Source organism: Heliconius melpomene, chromosome 18 (assembly GCF_056956725.1).
Source record: "Heliconius melpomene rosina isolate 202511_hmr_F chromosome 18, ASM5695672v1, whole genome shotgun sequence".
Classification (NCBI taxonomy): domain Eukaryota; kingdom Metazoa; phylum Arthropoda; class Insecta; order Lepidoptera; family Nymphalidae; genus Heliconius; species Heliconius melpomene.
In genome coordinates this window covers 13,620,918-13,645,738 of record NC_140406.1, presented here as the reverse complement: position 1 = coordinate 13,645,738, position 24,821 = coordinate 13,620,918, and the positions used below count along the sequence as shown (strand labels likewise).

At 33.5% G+C, this 24,821-nt stretch overlaps 3 protein-coding genes and 2 pseudogenes across 7 annotated transcripts in view; 4 read left to right on the top strand and 1 right to left on the bottom strand.

Annotated features, from left to right (window-relative positions):
- The window catches only part of LOC146529654 (uncharacterized), a 137,335-nt gene extending 121,358 nt beyond the window's left edge, over window positions 1–15,977 (top strand). For 2 of the 3 annotated variants that reach the window (XM_085202229.1, XM_085202230.1), the window contains exons 6-15: window positions 2,206–2,463; window positions 4,106–4,343; window positions 4,764–4,904; window positions 11,815–12,020; window positions 12,266–12,444; window positions 12,668–12,946; window positions 13,297–13,504; window positions 13,666–13,811; window positions 14,068–14,190; window positions 14,402–15,977. In XM_085202229.1, coding sequence (XP_085058355.1) covers window positions 2,206–2,463; window positions 4,106–4,343; window positions 4,764–4,904; window positions 11,815–12,020; window positions 12,266–12,444; window positions 12,668–12,946; window positions 13,297–13,504; window positions 13,666–13,811; window positions 14,068–14,190; window positions 14,402–15,217 — 2,594 coding nt within the window. In that variant the 3' untranslated portion in view covers window positions 15,218–15,977. The remainder of the gene's footprint in view (window positions 1–2,205; window positions 2,464–4,105; window positions 4,344–4,763; window positions 4,905–11,814; window positions 12,021–12,265; window positions 12,445–12,667; window positions 12,947–13,296; window positions 13,505–13,665; window positions 13,812–14,067; window positions 14,191–14,401) is intronic. The other variant, XM_085202231.1, reaches the window with a different exon arrangement.
- Window positions 7,521–24,821, top strand: part of P5cr-2 (Pyrroline-5-carboxylate reductase-like 2) — a 379,085-nt gene continuing 361,784 nt past the window's right edge. Inside the window, exon 1 of the mRNA XM_085202234.1 lies at window positions 7,521–7,535. The gene's annotated coding sequence lies outside the window, so the exon portion shown is untranslated. The remainder of the gene's footprint in view (window positions 7,536–24,821) is intronic.
- Window positions 20,161–20,931, bottom strand: LOC146529653 (protein lethal(2)essential for life pseudogene; annotated as a pseudogene). Its single transcript, XR_014879038.1, has one exon. The product of XR_014879038.1 is annotated as a protein lethal(2)essential for life pseudogene (transcript).
- Window positions 22,416–23,159, top strand: LOC146529652 (protein lethal(2)essential for life pseudogene; annotated as a pseudogene). Its single transcript, XR_014879039.1, has one exon. The product of XR_014879039.1 is annotated as a protein lethal(2)essential for life pseudogene (transcript).
- Window positions 24,360–24,800, top strand: LOC146529651 (heat shock protein 26-like). Its single transcript, XM_085201961.1, has one exon. It carries the CDS (start codon window positions 24,360–24,362, stop codon window positions 24,798–24,800), a length of 441 nt encoding a protein of 146 aa, XP_085058087.1.

Genomic DNA, 24,821 nt, shown 5'->3' with positions numbered 1-24,821 from the left:
GGGTCGCTTTCGGGCGTGGGAAAGCAGACAACTGCTCAACCCCGCTACCTGTTAACGAAATATCGACAGCCATCTCTGAAAAATACATTTTAAATGGTATCTTTAGGTGAACACGTCCTTACTTTTGATAGAAATTGTAATATTATAAGCATATTCTTAATCTGTAATATGCAAAAGATGTTTTAGATGTTCTAATTTAAATGAATTTTAAATGACTAGTATATTTCTCACTCAAAATTATTTATACAATTGTATGGGATATTATTTAGCTTTTAGTGTTTAACACATAGGAACATGTGACTTGGTGTGACACAACTATACTATAGCAATCTACATAATATATGTGTATCAACTCAATGAACCAATAATCATGCCTTGCGGGACACCACAACACTTTACTTCTTTAGAACTTATTATTTTAAACAATATTTAAATAAGATTTTGCCTAATTAATTTTAATTGTAATTCACAAAAAAAATAACAAGATATTATCAAAATAACTATCGAAACAAACAATAATTCCAAACACTTCACTATAAAACGCTTTAAAGAGTACTAGACTCCTACATAGACGTCAAAGTGTTCAATTAGTTATGTTTCCTTTTGTTTTTCATGTTTCTTTCTTTTACTTGCCTTTATAATTTGTACACCGATTAGATGCCTAGGCCTTAGGAGGACTTAGATCACTACTTACCCACACAAGGCTGTAACGTTTATGTTTCACGGACACTAAGCTTCTTTTTAGTGTACTCCTGACCTCACACACCGTACAAATGCCCGCAGTTACCTCAACTCTTGGCTTCACACCTTCGGCCTTCGGTGAATGGTCTGCGACTGCTACTCATAGAGCATAGTCGGCGGCGTACATGCCCTAATTCTCGTCTTCTCGTCTTCAATGGAACACGTTTATTGGACTACTAGATTGCTTAACGTTTAGATAAGTAATTGCCTTCATTCACATAATGATAATATTATCTATAATACTTTATTTAATTATCTCATCTTATTGTATGAATGAATTACATATGAATATCTGTAAACTATATTGAAGGTAATTAATTATTCCAAGGAACTTGAATTTCAAAAAATATAAATTTTGAAGTCCGATAAGTGCGTTCCCCTTCGCGGCTCGGCACGGGGGTGGTTGGTGGTAGTTGGTAACGTGGTTGTGGGGCAGCGGCGGCGTGGGGTGCGTGCCCGCCGGCGGTGCTCGCGCTGTTCTCGCCGAAGCAGCCAGCGGCGCGCGGGCCCTCGCTAACGCGCTACGCGGCCCCCGACGGTACCATCCTGCTGCTCACGGAGAACGGGACGCGGCTGATGACGCGAGCTGCCGCCGCCAGCCTGCTCCGCGCCGCCCTCCTCTCCCCGCGACCCCCTCGGCCCCGTCACGGTGAGCCGCCGCCGCACCTCTCTGTGTCTATCGGATTCCGTCGCCTTTCGCACTGCACGCTTTGCTTCGTAAGGTAGGAGCGTTCTAGACAGGAATATACATAGCTTATACACGATTCGTTAACTGAATAGAGAAACGCATTAGGTGTCTATAGACGTTGTAAGTAAATAATTATAAAACATAATCGATAGATTCATTCATCATCGAAGTACTTCAGGTAAAAGCAAAACAAAACATTTTAGAATAGATCAGTAGGTTTACATCAGTTACAATTAGGAAACATCACAAGGATTCATTAAAAAAACCCGTTAAATCAAATAATAATACTTCGCTCCTACTTTATGCCCGCATGCTTTAAATCTGCTGTTATCCTTTTTTCCTTAATTTTAAGCCGCTTTAGACTTTCAAAGGAAGGAAAAGGCAATTAGTCCTTCTGACGCGTCCGCTTTGGAAGTCTAAAATGGATTTCCAGTCTTAATTCGAGCATGATTGCATGTTTTCTCTTTGCATCTCCTATTTCTACGATCTCTATGGTTACTGCGCGGCATAGACTTGGCTTTGATAATCGTTCAGTATAATTGCCACTCAGGAAGGCTTGCTAATATAATCAGAAACGAAACTCGAAATTAACGCAATTTTACTTTTGCCCGTTTTATGTCGTACTTTTGTCGATATCGTTGTTTTTTGTCGTTTTTAATTCAGTAGGGTTTTATCATTGCGCCGAACCGGCCCTGCGCGATCGCACTCAATTGAGAACCATCGCGCTTTGGACCGGTTGCCGCTTCCACAGCTAAGCGATACGGATGCACTTGCAGTAAAGCTGATGTCCGACGGACGCACCGCTAATCGGAACGCGACGGGAGTCACCTCTTGGATTGGCGGTATGTCGATAACGCAGGACGGGAACCTGATCGCCCCGGACAAAATAATGACGCATATCCATCGGTATGCAAGTCCACACTACAATCCTCACGGCCATCACCACCACCGCTGGAACCACGAGCCAGGGGGGAGTGAAGATCCCCTGTATGCCACCAAGACCGTCTACGGACCGGGATACATTGATGAGAACCGTACGTATATGTTTAATTATAGTGAAAGACATTAGTGAAACGAAGATGGTTTACAACTCAACTGAAAAATTAGATTATTAGGCAACCGATACAAATAGGTACACTTTCAACAGACAATTTAACCATAGATATCGTATTGACACTTCAGCTTCAAAATTTGTACATTTCTAGAAAAACCCCCTACAATGTCATCGAGAACACGGTGGTTCCCTTCTCATAGCACATCCCGTGAGTCCACTTCTCATTCATCCCCTGCGTGAATCATTTCAACCCCTGTATACCACGAGTAGCCCTATCACGACTGGATTTAGCGAAGTATAGAATAGTAGAATTAAAATTGCAGAGGGGCGATATTAACGGTGAAATAACATGAGTAAAGCTTTGCGTAGTAAACACTTAGAAAGGTTTAATTTAGCGCTTTAGAAATCTTGAAATTTGCTTTCCTACTTCTGGTCCACCGTACAATAGAAGAATTAGTTTAAAAGGGGCGATTTACCAAAGGCGCTTTAACACGTAAATCTCCGCGGAGCTTTGCAATTTGCGCTAAAAACTCGAAAGATTTATATCTCCAATGATTTGTCGCATACCGGCGTCGGATTTAACAAGTACAAGTTACAACGAGTTACATTTTAATGGGAATCCTTCACGGTAAGTCTATATACGGCCAATATCACGCCCTCTACAAATGTTGTAAGTTGTCATCAACATGTCGTTTATACGACTATCATACTTTTTCCTTAGCATGTGAGTTCTGATATTGCTTGGTACTAAATTGTATCCATGGTCCCATACAAAATCACTCATCTGAAATTTTTGAGTTTATATGAAAATTTTCGCTCACGTTATATTCACATACAAGTATAAATATATCATTTTTATGACACTGTAATTAATATTTTTCCTAAGCATGTGTATATGAGAGTATTAACCCCCACTAGTGTTTTATATTTTAATTAAAAAAAGGATTTATTTTCTGGTTATCTTTATGTTTGCCCCATTATTTATGTTTATCCATGACATTTAATTATTTATTTATTTGAAGTATTATTATGAAATATAATACATAATTTATTTAACTAATATAGCACATTGTATGAATAAAAAACATTATGATTTAATTAAAAATATATCGAAACATTCGAGTGGTGAATTTTGTAAACCAACCATAAAATAGTGATTTTGTAAATGAATCCGTTATCTAAAAACAAAAGAATATATAAAAAGACTGTTAAAAAGCGTTCGAAAATATAAAAGATACTTTAAGAATAACCTATAAAACCTTGTTCTAATATATTTTTGTTACCTATACACATTCTTGTACACAAGACACAATGTTTTCTAGATATAATGACAAAATGGCACTACAATGCAGGTGACATGTGGACTTGACACCTGTATAAGGGATAGTGAGTGTATGACATCACTCATGATGTCTCAACAGAAGTGTCACGGATGGAGAATATACAAAGAAATATTCATATTTACTTATATAAGTAGCTGTTTTCTAGTTTAATTTAGTTTCCTAGTCATATATCTACACATAAATTTCTACAGACATACATTTTCTATGTAATTTATAATTCTTTCTGTTTACAAAAAAAAACACAAAAACACACACCCTAAAACCTACCACTACCTACAGAGAGGATTGCCAAAGAGAACGGTAAACCAGGTGATGACAAAGTGGCACTCCAATCGACGTGCCACGTGGCGCTCGACACCTGTATAAAGGACAGTGAGTGCGTGACATCACTAACGCCGGTGCTCCAGAAGTGTCACGCCACGGACTGTGATCGAGAGGGCTGTATGGCGGCTTTGAGAGGCTTTTACAGGAAATCTGGTGTTCATTGGAATACCGAGATTGCTTTTTGTTTATGCAAGTAAGTTCAAAATTTGGCTATTTTTATTAAGAAATTATACTTTTTTGTGTATGGCAGTTTATAAGCAAGTAGTCGTACCACTAACATATTTTTTTATAAATTAATTAGTACAAAAATATATTATATATGCCACTTTACATGAAACATTTTAGTTCCTCGAATGGAAATTGAAAAAACAACCTGTCACGTCGACAGTGACACGCCACGTCTGGCCTCATGTCTTCGCTCTGGTGTCGAGGCAAAATGCGATGTTGAATTCGGTCACTCAATGGTCTCAGACTTTGATGGAAAATGAGGAACGAAATGTCTTAACACTAGATATGAACTACACTAAATACTAACTATCCTGCTGTGTGCGGGATACAGCGTGAAGCTAAGAAAAAAAAAAATATAAGTTAATAACATTTAAAACGTTCACAGGAAAACAGATAATAAGGAGGACTCGTGCATGAACGCACAGGAGCGCTTGCATCCGTCGTGTGCACAGCGCCCCCCCGCCGGGTCGCCCCTGCCCGCCTGCCACACCCTCGCCCACGCCTGCCGTGAAGAGCCAGAATGCAGGTATTGATATGTTAAAACTGTAGGGAGTATTATCTTTATCTATCTATTTAATTATAATAATAAAATATTATCTTATTTATTATAGGCATATATATAGGCTAGTTAGTACTAAGAAACGATTTCTCGAAATACCTGGAATTTTCGATTTTACGGCTTAAATTACACGATAAATTACACGATAAAATTTTGGACTATGACTAGTATACCTTAGTATAATATAACGTAAAGTCATGTTTGTTACACCACTTTCGATTCTAGAACAAAAGAAAATAAATATATAATTATCACATTTCTTTGACTGTTAGATAGTACGAACTACAAAATTTGTTGAGATACATTACTTGACAATACAATAAATAGTAATTTACGAAAGAGCTGGATCTCTCACGTAGTATTTTTTTTATTTAACATATTTTTGTATAAATATGTCAAACAAAACAAAGAAAACAAATTAAAATGTAAGCTCAAATAGGCCAAAAATTTGAAGTAATTTATTCCGCTGATAGATTAAAACATTCACTATATCTAAAAAGGATACAAATAGATATCTATTAAAAAGTACATATAATTAGAACTAAAAGATTTTAAACACTATAAAAAAATATATTCTTCATTATCCAATAAACGTGTAAAAAATATATTAAATCTAATATTTTAAAGAAAAGTGCTTTTATTTAGTTTGTTAACTGTAAATTCGAATCTGAAAGACTTGTTTTCAAGAGTTAATCTACTTTTGAGTTATTGGATTTACACTTTTGTCGCTCCGCTGTAATGCATGCATGAATATTTTAACAGCTCCTTTCTAGAGTGGCCGGCTATATAATACAACTATCTTCAATATTATTTAAATAATAAACTAAGAAAATCTACTTTTATTAAATTTCTGCTACCCAAGATAATTGCTTATAATTATCATTTGGCGAGAGAGAATGCTATTTCTTTTTCAACTTTGTGTCAATATAACTGCCACTAAAGCTGTTGTCCGACTAAACTGTTAGCTGTCATTGATTGAAAGGCTCTATAATGAGCTATAGGGAAAATAAAATGGGCAAGGTCTCATTGACACCGGGTTAAATTAAAATTTAGGTTTCTTTAATTAACGTGACAGTTGTGAAGACGTAACTTAATTATATTTCTTTCCTTGCTTAGATACATAATGCTTATCTTGTGGTTCCACCTAACCCAGTACTCCTGCCAGGAACGGCTATACTCCTGCCATAAATATTAATATTCTCTCGAGAAGAACCCGTGCATGAATGTACGTTATAACTGCAATATTATTAAAATTAAATTTTATATAAATATCAATATCATCGCTTTTACAGTCAAACTCTGTTCTACTTCGCTAAGATGGTATAAACAAAAACAAATATTAAAGTCCATAATAAATGACTTTATGAAATTATCACTGAATTATTACCAGATCGCTGAACACTTTATTATATAGTAAATCTACACTTTAACCTTTCACTTGGTCCGAGTGAACCGAAATCAGAGCAATTTAATAATGAAAGGCTTCTTTTCATGAGGCTCTCGTAGCGCAGCGTGGAGCATTTGGCTGTAGATGTGACGCTCGTGGGTTGAATCCTAGCTCGGGGGTATGAATTATTTTTCGTCGTTCTTGAATTGAATCTGAATCAGCTTCACGCTGTATCCCGCGCACAGCAGGATAGCCAGAGGGAACCTAGTGTTAAGATACTCCCTTCCCCATTTTCTGCTGAATTCTGGAGGCAGTTCTTGAATTGCATTTTCCTTGTCGACACATCATTCAACGTTGTAAAAATCGAACTGAAAATAGGAAACCCAGAGTACTAACACTGGATTTAAGACTTTTATAGGTAATAAAATGTAGGAAAACAAAAAGGCAATCTCAATGGCGATCGTTGCTAGTGCATTCGTAACGTTAACGACTACAGGTAACCGGTATTTAGACAAATGGCTTGTTTAGTGTTAGTTTAATTAGGAAAAAACATATTAAAACGGTATAAAAACATATTAAAACGGTATATATATTTGAATTATAAGAAAAATCATTTTAAATATATTAAAGCAAAGCTTTCTTAGTTTCACACTGTATTACACGTAATAGTGTTAAGACACTCCGTTACCTACTTTTCGTCCTATTTCCGACACATTACGTATTAAGTAACAGAACTCAACGCCGCGCTCAGTCTTATCATACAACAGCGAAGAAATGAAAATTCGTTCACCGGAGTGAAAATCGAACCCGCAACTGGTGCATTTAAAATCAAACAGTCTCCCACTACGCTACCACGATTGCCTCTTAGCTATAATCTATTATATAAATAAAAATAAAAGACCACAATCACCATTAATATAGCTAAAGCAAAATAAATAAACCATAGAGAAACCGAAATGCAATCGCATTTACGAGGGCCCTTACAGTATTACCGTGCGCATTCAACGTATAACCTAACTGCATTAGGGCGCATTCACATACGTACGTACGGCACAATTAGATAAAGAGGTTTTGTAGTTTTGTAGCTATACTGGGTTGTTTGTTTGTATCGAATATCATTGATTGGTAAAATCTATACTAATATTATAGAGCTGAAAAGTTTGTCTGATTGAACGCGCTAATCTCAGAAACTATTGGTTAGATTTGAAAATGTTGATTTCGTTTTTTTGTTAATAAATAGACAAAACTATAAAAATGGCTTGATTTGAATCCATGGCCCACCACGAGCGTCTATCAAAGCTCGTACATTTTCTTAAGGTGTGAGCTCTTTTCGCCCCTCTCCGCCTGGTGACGCTTTCAAGGCCAGTCAGGTCAACAGAAATAAAGCCCAGTCGGAAGAGAAATCCATGGTCCAGTATCATACTGACTGCGCAACGTAAAAGGGGATAAAGTTTATCACTATGTGTGTATATGTGTATATTTCTATGTGCCTAGAAACATATTGTGCCCATGTAGGGAGACCTCAGTTCATCGATCTTAGTTTTGTGACTAGGTTCCTTCTGCCTACCCTGCTGTGTGCGAGATACAGCACGAAGCTGATTAGTTTTGTCAATTACTAAAAACATAGCAATAATGAATATTCACTACAGCGACAACCCGACAACCCTTCCTTCAATTAATTTAATCTTCCCAAGGACCTCTGTACATCTTAAGTAGGTCCCGGTTGTTAGTCCTTTAATTTTGCCGAAAAATATTGTCTTTCTTATATCGATTATAAAATTATATCAATGCTATAATTACTCAGTATTAATCATAAAAAAATTCTAAATACATGGCGTTTTTTTTTTATTATTATTTTTTAATTTTATATTCAACCATCCAGTGCACTTTGTTTTTTTATTTATATTTAATTATTAGCTAAATAACGATATGATAGTAATATAAATATAATTGAAATATAAAATAAGTACTAAATGCAATATAAACCTCTTAATAGAATAAGTATAAAACTGAAATGTGCGGTGAACCTTAGTTTATTTAATAAAATAAACCGGCAGCGAAACGGAGCAGTCTAAATTAAATAGCAACGATCGAACGAACGTACAGAAACACTGTAAATACACTTGAGAAGAGAAATAATAAACCAGCCAATTACTTAGAAGTCCAGAGTTCAGTTTTAAAAGTCAATACTACTCGTATATAGTAAGTTAATTTTAATTTTTATATTAGTTTTGCTTTTTAATATGATCTCGTCTCTTTGAATGACCTCGTTCCTTTTTTTAACTTCACTCACCTCCAGTGCTTCAGTGGAGGGGACAAAACGAACCTAATGATAATATTTCCTTCTTCTGTTGTCTCCAAATATTGCCTGAATAATACCAACGTTAAAATGTATTTGTTATTAGAAATTAATAAAAAAAAATCCAACATAAAAATATATCATTTCGCCGGGGTTTGTATCCTCGAAATTTTTTACACTCGTTTGATTTAATAATTATTGTTTCCATTGTATCGTCAAGAACAGCATTATGGCCACGATTTTAATTTTCTTTTTCTTAAGTGCTTGGTCAGAAATATTTTTCCATTTTGTATAGTGATAGCTTTATTTTTCACTTTTAATTTCAAGATGGCCTGTTGAAAGGCGAAACTCAACGTCGCACTTTGTCTTGCCACCAAATCGATGGAAATAAAAAACTTTTCCACGTATGGAAATCGAACCCACAACCATCATGTAAACAGTACTATGCCGCTTCGATTGAATCGATTCGAATTCTATTGAATCCGGCCTCAGAATATCATTAGTCAACGGTAATATTAATTCTATGCCAATGATTAAGCTCTAATCCTTAATTAGCAGAACGCACATAATAATGTACTTATGTGAAGCTTAATTATTAATGTAGAAGTTACTTGAAAATTACAGACCTCGGGATAGGGTTTTCATCATATTGGATTTATTATTGTAGTTTAATAGATTTTAAGGTAATATTTATACGTGTAACAATCGATTTGTTTTTTTATGTTTTTATTTAAGCAAAAATTAATATAAATTACTAATTTATTAAATATGGATTTTAATCATTGTGCAAGGTTAATAAATTAAATTAAAACTATGTACACTAGCGCACATTCATACATGTGTGTGTGTGTGTCTGTGTGTGTGTGTGTGTGTGTGTGTTCCTTAAAATAATGAAAAAAAGTGTAGCCTAAAAGGATGCCTTCAAACTGTTGTCAATCAACCGCACATTCATAATTGAGTGTTGTCCAGACCTCAATGCCGTTATAACTAAGCGTCTGTATTTGCGGTTGCTCGGTGAACGTGACGTTTGTATGGGAACCTTATGTGTTAGATTGTGCCAATTCATATTTTGTTGTCGACAATTTTATTAGCGAACGTTGCAAAATTCAGTTTTTAACATATCAGAACTATTTGTTGAAAGCTAAATTAAGTAAGTAACATGATATGATCCTTTTAGATTTCAATGAGGCAAATTCTATATTCCAGTTTAGGCAACAGTCCCAGTTTCATCAAAATCGTTTTAGTAGTATTTGAGATATTGATATTAATTTAAATGATATTAATTTGAATTTGTTTAACAAAACATTAAAAAAACATTTAAATAGTAAACAAAGTGCCGAGGTAATTGGCAGTAAGTCGGTTTAATTTTAATTTAGCAGTTAATTTTCTTATTTACGAGGAAACGGAGTATATTTGTAAGAGTTATAGCTATATACTAATATTACCATACAGATTGGTTAGATTAAGCAACGCCCACTCCAATCAGAACTTAATGGATGTACTGATGAACTCCGACGTGTTTCAGAGAATGTGTTGAGCCATTGTTAATAGACCTTTTTGACATTAAAAATTGTGGAAGATATAAATTTTAGTTAAAAAAACTAATAACATTCAATAAATGGCAATTTATTTGGGAATGGCCAATTTCTGTCTATGCTAATTATATAAAGCATAAGAGTTTGTTTTGTGGGAGTCAGAATCTCAGGAACTACTGGTTCTTATTGGAAAATTATTTTATGGATAGACCATTTATCAACGAAGGCTCTATATTACAACTTTTCGAGGTAACCCACTATAAATGCGATCACATTTGTATTATTTCCATTTGACTACAGGGGCGAAGCCGCAGACGAAAGCATTTTTATTAAAAAGCCAAGTATTTATAGGTGCCAACCTTGACTATCTAATGTATTCACTATTCAATGTCCATTATTAACTATTTTTACTATGCACTCTTTTCTCCACGCTCCACCTATTTTCGAGACATTTATTGTCTTCCGGCAGTACTCGTCGCTAGTAACTCATCGCCGTGCCTTGTCTTGTTACCGAAGTGAGCACAAGTCTTTGAGTCAAACCTAACAAAACACAAAAGTTAAATACCTATCTATATTTAATAACACATAACGTAGAGCAAATATTTGGAAGCGTATTTCCACTGATAAAGCGGATTGACAGACCGTCCAATCAATTTGCAGTTGACCGCAATGAGACTGCCCGCTGCCCGCTGCCCGCGGTCCCTTGTTTCTAGTTTTCAATTTTGGCCGTTTAATTTTTCGCCCCTACTAGTGCAAAGTGCAAATTACGGTGACGATATTTTATGGACAAACAATATTTTGGAGCATTTTTAGTTTTTTATAATAATTTTGCTCAGATAATTTAGGAAAATGAAGTATAAAAAACAAAATGAAGACGTAGTTAAGTACTCTACACTGACTGCATTCCATGTTTGAGAGGATGTATTTAATATTTTCATTTCCTCGCTCTGGTAACAAGGCAAAGGTCGGTGGTGAGTTTCGCCACTCAACACGCAGTGCCTCAAGAATTCGTCGGAAAGAGAGGATCGGTATCTTAATATATAAAAACCGGTGTCTTATTGAGAACGGAGTGACTCAACACTAGGTTCCCAGGTTCCCTCTGCCTCCCCTGCTAAGTACGAGATATATCTTGTATAGCATGACGCTAAAAAATACGATTAATCATTTAGATTTCAACTTAGCCGCTGGCAACAGCTATTACCAAGCAATTTTTTCTCTAATCCTACAATATTATCTTCTAGAAAGTAATGTGTTATCACAAGCAACAATATAATACATTATACAATTTTACATGCTCTCATATTATAGAGTACACGGAGCGACTGTTTACTTTGTAAATTAATCAGCGTCTTCCCCTACGTACGTAACACGTGTGCCTCGCATGCCAAAATATTTGTATCTTGTTGCCTATTTTCATATATATACATCTAGTATGTACCTGAAAATATTCAATTTTCAGTACAAAAGGGATTGTGTTATAAGGCTGAAGTATATTTTCTTTTTTATTATAGTAAATCGTTTTTTATAATCTATTTGTAATTATTGTGAAAAATAAGATATAACAAACAAGTATAATAAAATAGTACCTATAGGCGGGTTCGATTCTCAGAATCAACTCATTCTCCATTTTAATTAGCATTCATTAACATTTTCCAGGATTCGCCTAGAAAACTACGAACAATGGTGTGCAGTGGACGCAGTGACTCAGGGCTGTGCTGGTTCCCCAGCAGCTTGCCGTGCAGCTGTTGTAGCGATACTGGGTACCCAGCTCCGAGCTGCCTGCGCCTGTCGGGGGACTGACTTCGCTCAGCTGTACGATTGTTTAGGCTGGCAGAGGCTGTTGTGGCTTAATCCTTGTGTCGGTAAGACTGGCTCACGCTTCATCTCCTTTATAGCAGCGTACGCAGAGGTCAACTAGTGATCTCTTCTCCCAATTTTCTACCCAATTTGCGAGACGCGCTTTGGTTCCATTAGCGAAGAAATGAAAATAATTAATTCGTCCGACTGAGAATCGAACCTAAAGCTGTCGCGTTTACAGTTGGATGATGTGAACATTTGAAAACTGGCAAATACTTGTTTTAAGTAGAAAATAAATTTGCCTTTCCAGTTGAATCCCAAAGCGATTACCACGTGAAGACCTACGGATCATTGCTGACTACGACGCCTTTCGACAATGGCATCAGATACATCACGTTACCCCCAGAACCACCGATCCACCACAAGACTACAACCCACCATCATCGTCATACGACGCAGTATGAAGTGCCTCAAGTCGATGTTATGCAGGTATTCAAAATAAATATATTTTTTAGTCTGCTTTCCGCATCCAGCGGGGTTCCTCGTTTTCCGTCTATTATATAGACATCGCTTCTTGTAATTATGCAATAAGAAGAAATTCGTAATTACTGCACAATTTTATTCAAATTTTATATTAATCAATTCTTTATCTTTAAAAAATAATTCCATTTATAAACAATTTAAACAAATTTACTTATTGTCCATTTTTCAGGAAAACCGAGAGGAACTGAGCCCAATAACTACTATGTCTGAACAAACGATTGGGCCCAACGAAGTGGCCCAAATATCCGAGCCAGTAACCGAAGCCAGCACTACCACAACCCCAGCAACAACCACAACAACGACGACAACCACAACAACCACGACTACAACAACCACAACAACCACTCCTCGTCCGACAACCACGTTGGAACCGACGAAGTACTGTATAGTTAAGAAACCGGAGAGCGATGATCAGGCGCAGTATATTAAGATGGGGGAAACGAGACGAGTGAGTTTGTATCTGTAGATATGTATTTTGATTATTATGCCAAGTTTAATATTCCCAGTGGAATGTATGTTAAATTATTATTTTATGTATTTAGTAAGACGTTGACAACAGAATATTTATTATAGAAGAGCTATTTATTAAGTACGCTGCTTCAACTTTATTTTTCCGTATGTCCAGGTTAAGTAAACTTTCATAGTAGGTATAAAAAAATTAAATTCAACCGCCTCTTGGAAATCGTTCTAGCTAATAAAGCCATACTTTGTTACCGATTCTGGCTACATTTTTCTCTTTCCAGTCTTTTTCTTTTCTTTTATGTGTAAATGATACTTAAAAATATAAAAATATTCCAGTTATACCGTTCAGCGGAGCTAGCAGAATGCACAGACCTGTGCGTTTGCGAGGTGTCTCTCCAAGTATCCTGCAAGGTGGCGTGCGTGCCGCGCGCGCCGTGCTCGTCGCGCCTGGCGCACTACTCACACGCGGCACCCGCCTACCAGGCTTACAGGGGACGTTGCTATTGCTACTCTGGATCGTTTATCTGTATGAGGCCTAATCCTGGTGAGTTCTGGTATTAAAATGTTTTTAATTCAGCTCAAACTAACTGAAATTAATCTGAAGGAGCTTCTAAATAAATTTCTGATTTAATTAAAGTTTGTTGAAATCCAAGTAATTTCTATGAAGTTTTTCTCACTTAACAGTGCAAAATAAACAAATTCCAGGAGAATACAAGCTACCAGAAGGCGTGTACTTGTTGCTGGGCTTCAGCGCGGTGGACGAGGCTCTACTGCGACCTCACACTGGCCTTGGGGCAGAGGACGCGGTGCGGCTACTGCAGCAGTATCTACACTTTGTTCATCATGGAGAGGTGATTAAATATGCTAATTGTAGTGCATAGATTTATAGATAATTTGCTTTCTCTCAATTAAAACTTTTCCCTGGTAGATTCTGATTCCCAGTCAAATTTAACTACGCTACGCTAACTCGTATCCAATCAGATGTGTAGCATACAAACACCCCTTCGGTCTTTTACCCACATGCAAGAGACTTATGAGTGGTTTGTTTTTAAATGTATCCTGTTAATATTAATTATTGTGAATATTAATTATTTCTTTATTTTTCAGACAAACTGCACTCTTACTTTGTTCAACATCAGCAATGAGAATGTGATCATATCAGCCAGCGTGCCCCCTAAAGAACAAGACGCTCTCAAAGAAGCGGGAGAGGGGTTGCTCGATAGAGAAAAGGTATTTTAAAATTTTAATATGTTTATTTATTTTAACATTTCCACTTTCTAAATTACTTAATTTTTATGTATGGACAAAATGTTTTGTTGTTAGACTATAATTTTGTTGTCTCTAAGCAAACGAAAGTGGTACAATACATGGTATTGCACGCCTACTCAGACTTGTTATTTAATATTAATTAAGTTAATAATATTAATCAACTTTATTCCAGGAGGCCTGTATCGACGTCCTCAAAATAGTCAAATCTCGTATCAACTCCCAGCACGAGGATATATCATCTCACTTATTACTATCAATCTTCAAAATAGCTGAAGTCGACGTAGTGTACCCAGCACCGCCCAGCTCCGCCATCAGTGCTAATAGACCTTTGACGTCCCTTTATATTTTAATATGTATCTTGACATTATTGTCCAATATGAAACAGATTCGTATATTCTTATTTACCCTAATATTCTCTATTGTCATTAATTTCAAAGAGATTTATATACATTTTATTCTGGAGTACATCTCTAAAGAAGGTGGTATTCTTCTAGGTAATATATACAAGATATTAAAATCCTTTCTTAACAATTTAAACTTTGCACTTATCAATTATAATGATATTATAATCAACATCAAAAATATCGTCAATTGCTTAACGAATTTATTCACTCATTCGAATACATTAGACGTTGTTCCTTTCTCAGAGTATATTGTAGAAGATTTTGTATTGTCTATTTTCGAATGTTATAGATTTAATGAAATTATAGATGTTAATTATAATCAGGCACTCGCTTTAGGAAACGCACGAAACAACACCGATTTAGATATAAGACTAAATGTATATAAAACGTTACATATCAAAAAAGCTGTGAAGATTACAATATATACTTTAAATGAACTCGTCGCAATTATACCTAAATATTTTTCTATAGTGTATTTTGATTCGGAGATGCTTTTTGGTGTTTTATGTTTTGGAAAAATCGCGTCCTTTTCTTATGGGATTGGAAAATCCATTAGTTTAGGACTGACTCTAGTAGTAGTATGAAGACTGAGATGAACTAAACATATCATAGTTAAGTGTTTTTCATTTTAATTTCGACTTAGAACTGGTGCTTGTAGGTCGATCTTTAAGGCTGGGTTTTGTAAATAAGTGTACTATGCCTTTTACACTGTTAGTGTTTTCTTTACTTGGTGGTTTGTGAGGGGGCTATGAATCTGATATAATATTGGTTAGTCCTTTTAAAAATGTTTTTTATACTCACAAAATAATAGTCTACATACTTGTTTTTTTTTTCTATGGAACGAGAGTGCGGGTCACCTGGTTTTCTATTGGCGTACCTAAATCTTCAAATTCGTTATATTAAATGTACAACTGACTTAACGATCCGTCTTCTATTGTAACTGTTACAAGTTTTTTAACATTTATTATCAAATGATTCATATTACCCCACAAAACTTTTTTATTATATTACTTATATAAATATTGTAGCTTTTTTCAGCTCATTTGCCTCATTTAAGCCCAACCCCTTTTATCTTACCGTATTATTTTAAATATTTTATATATTCGGTATTCAATTATTTTAAATATTTCTTTCCTTTATGTGTTTTTGGGGACTTTCTTTGAAATATTTAGTAGAATCTAATTGTAAAGGATATTTTACATAGGAGTAGTCTGTTGTAGAAATGCGCCTTTCTGTTAGATAAGTGTAAGTAGAGGTTATAAATGTGAACGCACTATTAGGACACGCGAGCAGGTGTTCAACAACGTTGGTGATATAAAAATAGAAAATTAAAACAAAAAGAAATAATCATCATTATACGAGGCCAGTCGTGGCGCAGTCTGTGACGCGACAGGTTGTGGGTTCTATTCCTGGCTAACTCGAGGATATGAAATATTTAATATTTTCAATTCTTCGCTTTAATATCAAGGCAAAGCGCGGTGGAGAGTTCCGCCACTCAATGTTTCCAGAATTCGACGGAAAGTAGGTAGCGGAGTGTCTTCACACTCACACCCTCTGCCTAACCTGCTACGTGTGGAATGCAGCGTGAAGCTGATAAAAAAAATTAAATAAAGTAAAACCAACGTTGTTGCAACCTGTCACTAGCATTACTTAGAACACTTAGATAAATATATAATTGAAACATTACAGACGGTAATGCTTTATTTGGTAACGAGAGAAGCTTTAATTTGAAGTAGTCTAGAGTTTTGTGTTTAAAAACTTGTAATGAAGTAGATCTGTTAGTTTCTTATAACTGTTAATGTACAAAAAAAACTAGACGTTCATTTACTTGGTTGCTTTCTTTTAGGAACAGTTAGGATTGTAGCTTCCGGTATAACGTTAAAAGATTTAAAAAATAATGCTAAAATATAATAAATATATTTTGCATTACAAACACGTACCGGTAAACATTAGATTGTTACTAAATTAAATGTTTATTAACATTCGATTAAGTAACACTGGAAATTAAATATTATACTTAATAGCTTATACATATATTATCCTAAAAAAAGGCATAGTCCTATTTTATTTATCAATTATATTCAAAATTGAGCAATTTATTAGTAAATGTGTAAAATCGAATTAAAAATTCTAAACGAAACATATCAATTTAGACTAATATATAATTTTTAATGTTTATAGAATATTTACTGTAATACTTAATTATTAAATATTAAATGGTAAATCGTTGAAATTATCAAATCAGACATCAAGAGTAGAGGCAAAGAGTATAAGTATGGATGTCTAATCCATAAAATAAAGTGAAAAAGAAGATTTATTAATTTTAAATTATCAATAATTTTAAAATGTTACTTAGAAAGATAATTTGCGTTGTTTTTAATTTTTACGAAAATTTATATATATGAAAGATACTTGTCTCTACTCGTCCTATACTATGATATTATTGTGGTTGACATTTATATGTGGACAAGCTTTATCATTACATCACTAAAATTTTAAAAGCAAGAGCTTCTTCCATTATATTTCTGAATTTCTTACGCGCACAATATTTACCGAATGTGCATAATTTAGTTAAAACAAAAAAGTTATGAAAAAAAATAAAAAAGCATTTTCTCCATTCATAAGCATATTATGCACATCAATTTAAAAAGACAGGTCCATGTATATTTGTCGATAATTGTAGTAAAAATTATTTAAACGTATTTTTTTTCAATATGCTTTGTTGTACGTTGTTAGATGTTTATAGGGTAATTTATATATGCCTTGTCTGTTTTTATATTAAATAATGTATGTATGTATTACCAAAATCACAGTAACTTTTAAAAGATTAATATTTAAATTTCTCTTTATTTTGTTTTCACATCGATAGATTGAAAAAAAATTATGGATCTTGGTTAACTCTAGGCACTTAATAGAAAGTTAAATGATCTTAATTATTTATATAAAATGATATTATTAACAATTTAAAAGTACATTTCGTTGCATAATTTTATAACAATGACGTCACTATTGACACAAAACTAGCGAAATTGAAACGATACATATCAATAAAGCTCAATTTTGTACTTATCATATTCCTAGAGTAGCAGCCGTGGCGTAAACTATAACATAGAATAGTATATAAAAATAGGTAAAATGTTTCTAAATTATACTTTCTAAATAATTATTTGAAGTTATTTTATATTCAAATTAGATATAATTTATTCATGTTAAGGTTTATATTGCAGATTATAAATAAATCGCACGCCTCATGCCTTCCATGTACATAGATATCATAGAATTACGGACACTTGAATAAATCCGATTATTTAACTAAATATTAAAATTGTTGATTATTTACACAGAGCACGGCACATATATTTTAAATTTAAGATATTTATTGTAACAGTATTATAAATATTAAAATATAAAATGAAGCAAACTGTATTATTATTAATGACACAACGATTGGTCGTATTTTGAAATATTTAAAAAAATATAAGCAAAATATTATTGAAATTGGCTACTATTGTACTCGTTCGTGATTAAAGCCGTACAAAATATAGCAGGAATTTTAGAAAACATTACAAACAATAATTTGTTTTGTTGTTTGCGATAACTTAATTAATGCCCCAATTTTTTTCAAGAATATTTCAGTTTTGAAATTCTGAGACGGATAGTGTTGAATGATGAAAATCTTTGTTTAAAGATGAAAAATGAATACGAACAAATGTAGCCAATTTCGATCAGGATAAAATTGAAATAAAATTATCAAAAATTACGTGTTCATCATGCACATTAAATATAAAATTAATTATTGTCTACAAAAATGTATATTACGAATGTGTTAATTATTTATAACTGAAAAATGTTATTGTAAAAATATTTTCTTTTTCTGTATATTTTGTTATCTGTCTATAATTTTTTATAATCTGTCGCTTAAAAATTGTTGTGTGGTAGTAAGTAAAGACATAATATAGATTGCACGATATGTAGAATAAAGCTTGAATATAAAAGGTGTATCTATCTATTTCTCACCTTTGTCAAAAGTTAAACAAATCGCGTAGTCCATATTATCGTCTACATTAGTCAATTGATGTGCAGAGACGTAGACTCAATGTATAGCAATACGTTTATTATTGTAGAAATTTAATATCGGTTTGGAAATATCTAACATATGATATTATATCTATTTGGAAATATCTAATGTATTTTATTTTTTTTTATTTTCCTAAATAACATATTTGGGTTCTTAGATAATAAATATATATTCAGCGTTTTGTGTTAAACATAACTAAGTACTAAAAAAGTAACAAATTTTATTTCAATTACAGTTTCATAAATTATTTTTAAACCAATGAAATTTAGTTGAACAAACCAATAAAATTGGTATTTCCCTTTAAAGTACATGCATTTTTTAAAAGTAATTATAATAATATTTATAATATTAGTCTAATTTCAAGCCGATATTGACTTGTAAGCAGCACGGTAGTGATATGCGGTAACAGAGCTTCTAAGTAAAACTGTTTATACACGATTACATCAATTGTATTATTTACCCACTTACAAGGTTCTGTCATTTTGTTGTAGATAATAAAGGGTTCATATAAAATATATTGTTGTTTTATTTTGTTATGGTAAGTAACATTTAATCCTTTTAGAAGTAACCCAATGAAGAATTTTGTTAATTTCTTCGATTTGCTGAAGATTGCGTCTGTCGAAAGTTAGTAATTGTTCTTTGCAGTGTGGAACGTAAATATTCAAATTAAGGCTTTAATTATAGATTTCATTACTACATGAATTACTTGGCAAATTTTCGTAGAATAACGCGAATACTTTAAATATTTTGACAAAAATGAGTTAAGTGAATCAACGCATTATAAAAAAACTTGGGAAGAAAACAAAGAGAAACAAAATCAATATTCAAACAATCCATGAAATACTTCAAAGGAGAATTCACATCAAAAGAAATCTCAGTATGTTAAAAATATTCTTACCTATATGAGAAACAACCAGAGCTTTCATACTATTCTTCCGATGAAGTTTCGTCCTCCTGAATCCTTCCTAAAAGACACACACAGGCACACTTTATGCGCCTGCGCTGCGACCGGCCTCAATTTATTTAATTTAGATATCCTATATTATAATATTTATTCTAGTATAATGGTAATGGATAAGGAAATCTAATACCAATGCAGATATCTATTTCCTTGTTGTTGTAAGTAAGGTAAGTATGTAGGTAGTTTGTATATATTCAATATTTGCAATTAAGTGTGTATATACATACTATTTATTTATTTCAACTATTATAATATAAACATAATATTCGATCAAGAATATTGTTAATTATCAAATGTATTAAATAATTTATTTTTTAAACTTATTTATGTGTTTTACAAACACACTTTTGATTAGATAAATAAACGAAAAGAAGATGGAAAAGTAATTTTAATTATAGCGAATATTGTACAAGTATATAAGTGAGAAAGAGTACTTACTCGGAAAAGAGGTCACTTCTAAAAAAGAAAGGAAATGAAACAATTTAAAATTGAAAAAAAAAGAAAATTTATTCACGTATTACCACAATAATACTCAAGCATACACAAATTATCAGTCTTAAACGACACTGCCTATCTTTGGAATGATTATTTATTGCTTACAATCACTGGATCCCTCGTTTTGATCCTTGATTTCTTTACGAACTGGACCGGTTTGAGCTATAGGCACCTTCCTCTCTCCTTTAATAGCTTCTGGAACTTTCTTGGGCGCGGTTATTGTTAAGACACCATCAGAGGACAAACGAGATTCGACGGTTTCTGGTAGTGTACCCTCTGGTAAAGCATATCTCCTGACAAATTGGCGAGAAACGTATCCGTGTTGGTCTTGTTTTTCCTCATGTTTACCCTCAACTACAACGAAACCGTCAGCTGTCTTAACGGATATTTCTTCAGGAGAGAAATGCTGGACGTCCAAGTTGATTTGGAATTTGTCTGCATCAGATTTGATATTGGAACCTAGGTCTCTTGCTGCGGCTGCCATATGACGCCAGGGTCTATAATATTCTCTTGAAAGTAGAGGTCCTGCCGCAACCGTAAGAAGATCATCAGGTGTCAATCCCAAACCGAAATCCTGGTCGATGAGACGACGAGGTCGTCTAAAAGAGTAATCGTCGAACAAATACGGTAGCAGAGACATTTCTTCTTCTAATCAATAACTTGAGGAATAAACTTAAGAAGATACGAAAACGCACACTCGAAAGTTTAAAACTCGTGAAATAAAGTAAGCGTTCACTTCTGTGTTCAATTGAAATATGACATAAATTTTACGCGCGCCAGCTTTTATACGAACAGCGCCATCTGGTAAGGAGTAGATTATTCTAGTACTTTATTCTGGATAATATTAGTGCCAGATGCGCGTAGCAATTGAATTCTTAGAAATATATTTTATTTTATTTTTAAGAAATTCAAATTTAATTGTTTTGTCAATTTGTGAACTAAAGTCCTTCTAGTAAACTAACTAAAGTAAGTATGTCATATTAATTATGCTATTGTTAGCGTTTCCACCATTCCATTTCCATTCCAGCCATTCAACAACCAGTCCGTTGCTTGTTAAATGGCGGAGTAAGTTCCAACTTAGGAACGAAAGTGTCTTAATGAGAACGTAGTGTCTTTAGGATTCCAGGTTTCCTTTGCCTACCATGCTATCCCCGGAATACGAAAATAAATATACAAAAATACAGCCAAATGTTCTGTACCTCTGCAGATAAGCCATGCGAAGTACGTTGACCGCGCGCGTACATTCGAGCAAAATCTCGAACCTTCGCACATTTTCCCATTGAGGTAGGTCAGCCGTGTAATAGGATTCCATGAGATATTGTTATCAGTTATCTCCCACTGTCATTAAGATTTATTAAAATAAATATCGTTATCACGTCATCATTTTAAAATAGTTATTATTTCTAATATATATGCAATAAGTATAAAGTAAATTTATATTAAAATCATTTTACTAAGCATAACTATAAAAGGGTTTTCTTATTACACACCTATTACCACCATTTATTATATAAATTAAAAAAAAATGAAATATATTTGCTCAGATTTAGTAACATCAAGAAAATAGGCATTTATAGGGTAGAAGGAAACTGGGAACGTGGTATTAAAACACTGTTCTCAGAAAAACACTTTCAATCCACACTTTCTGGCGAATTCTGGAGGCATTCCGCGTTAGTGGCGGAACTCAACACCGCGCTTTCTCGTTAGACGGAGGAAATGGAAATATAAAATATTTCATTAACTTATGGACTTCAATTTAAGTTCATCAATGTTTTAAGATACACGATTTTACAAAAGATTTAAAGACAAAATATTGAGTAGGTATATCGTCATCCAACATTAAAAGTTGCAACATACGTCGATTATTTGTACAATTAAATATTTTACGGTAAAAACTTCTGCGACTAATATAGAGAAAAGACGAGAAAACTGTATAATAATATAAGATAATAGTTTAAAATTTTATAAAAGTCATCATATAATTATAAAACAATACTCAATGAATGAATTAAGTTTTTGTAACGACTTTTATCGAATAATATAGAAAATTCCAAGATAATTGTTGTAAATACACAAAAAGTTGAATAGAATCGATATTGTTTACAAACAAGGCGCGCCGGCCGGCGAAATTCAAGAAATTTCGAGAGAAGACACAGTACGAGCGGACATTGTACCTATAATACAAGTTTTCGAGAATATTCCACTCATCGATAGATGGCGTTGCGTGTATAAATACGGCGGGAAGCGAACGACCGGCATGCCATTTGAAACAAGCGATCGAAGCGAAAACAACTCGGTGCGAACTAAGTATTCAATTTCAGTGTTCTGTTCAGTGTTTTTTTTATTTTCCCTATTAATCTACAAAAATGTCTCTCCTACCATTCGTGCTTGGCTGCGACCACCCACGATACCGCCCCAGCAGGCTTCTAGACCAGGATTTCGGCTTGTCGCTTACCCCTGACGACATGTTGACCGTTGCCGTCACTCCATTGATGTCGAGAGACTATTTTAGACCATGGCGCCAATTAGCCAACGCTGCCCGAGACGTGGGATCCAGCATTAAAGCTGATAAGGATAAATTCCAAGTGAATCTCGATGTACAACACTTCTCTCCTGAAGAAATCACTGTAAAAACTGCCGATGCTTTTATAATTGTTGAAGGTAAACACGAAGAGAAGAAGGACGAACATGGTTATATTTCTAGACAGTTTGTACGTAGATACGCCCTACCTGAAGGCTGCAACCCAGATACCGTTGAATCTAAACTTTCTTCCGATGGCGTTCTTTCTGTTACTGCTCCTCGAGTGTCATCCATTGCTAATAATGAAAGAAGTGTTCCTATCCAACAAACTGGTCCAGTTCGCAAGGCAGTCAAAGATGAAAATGGTGAAGAGAAAAAGTAATTTCTGATTTCTTTTCGTGTATTACGGTACGTTGTAACTCCTAAGACTGATTTTATTTTCAAATTGTAATAAATTTTAATTTGTCAATATTTTGTGTTTTATTCCTATTTGGTGTTCTTATTCTTATCGGGTTTTATCATCAAATATTACAGGGCACATTGAAAAAAAAATATATATTATTATAATAATTTAAATAAATATTTAATTTTAAAGTGCATTTTTACAAAATTAGATATAAAATACAAATATATTTTAGCTTGACACTATATTCCGCACATAGCATAGGTAAATTTATAAAATAACTTTCATCCCATGAAAGAAAGACTAGGTAAATAAATCTTTTATTTGATTAATACATTTTTTATTTTCTACATACAAACCATTCTGATACAAATCTCATTCTCAAATTCAATAGCTATTATAAAAAAGTACTAAACCAAAATAAGTAGATATATTCTACTTTACACATTCTTAATACTAATTGCTTTTATTGCACTATATAACTGTTATATTTTTTATTTATATCTTTTTACATATTTATGTAAAACTAAAATTATTAAGCGTTTCAAAGCATTAAACTAAAGCAACTGAGTACTGGCGAACTATATTACAATTATTGTCATGATATAACAAACGGGAATGCAAAAATTGTAAGTTTGAGTCCTATTGAGAAAATGAAGCATTCTAATTTCTTCCTCGCTTTGGTAACAAAATTATAATTGAATTCCTTCTATTAATCGAATTTCGTATTAATAGTAACTTCAATAGTATCTTCAATAGTAATTTCAATAGTAACACTTAGTTTCCTCTGCCTACGTAATGCTGTACAATGAAATAGTGTTTCTGAAAATACCCGTTTTTTTTTTTTGGTATAAAAAATACTTCATTTTTTAAATATTATACTCGTCGAACAACTATCCATGTATACTGGATCGAATATGTAACTTTTCAGTCGATCATCTTTACTTGTTTTGATATTTTTGTTATGGAAGAAGATTATAGATTATATATATAGATATAGATTATAGTTAGTGTGATTTTTTTTGAAATATTTTATTTACACTACTATTTTATTTATAATACTTTATTGACTAATTTAAGATATGTAAAAATAATTGATGTGTTATTTAGTTAGAAGATCCATTTTATTATTGTATGCAAAAAAAATCATATCTAAAATTATCGATATTACATTAAAATAATTAATTATCTCTTCATCAATATGTCAAAAATGAATAAGTCGTGGCCGAGGTGATATTTATTTGACATTTAAGGTGTAAACTTTACAAATGCTTTTAAGTTCTTTTCTAAGCGTTAATCTTCGTCCAAAACTTTATTCTTGGATTAAACAAACCCGAAATATCAGACCTATTATAAAAGTTGGTAAAGAAAAATTTCAATTATGTGTTGATGTCCACCAGTTCGCTAAGAACGAAATAAGAGTGAAAGCGCGGCCGGAACATATCATTATTGAAGGGAAACAGGAGAGAAAAACACAAAATGGCTGCATTATACGACAATTTGTTCGTAAATTTAAACTTCCAGACGGCTGTAACCCTCACAAAATAAAATCTCAGCTATCTCAAGATGGGTTTTTAACTATTACAGCTAAACGAGACACTTGTGATGTGAACTGGCCGTGTGAGACCGTCGTACCTATAACATACTCTAAAGTATCCGAATGTGCTGATACAACTGAAGATAAGCCTCCTTCAACTGATAAAAAATGATCTAATAATGTTGTATTACGT

Bases quoted from the DNA above. Each gene is read 5' to 3' on its own strand.
- LOC146529651 (XM_085201961.1), top strand. From the start codon at position 24,360: ATGCTTTTAAGTTCTTTTCTAAGCGTTAATCTTCGTCCAAAACTTTAT.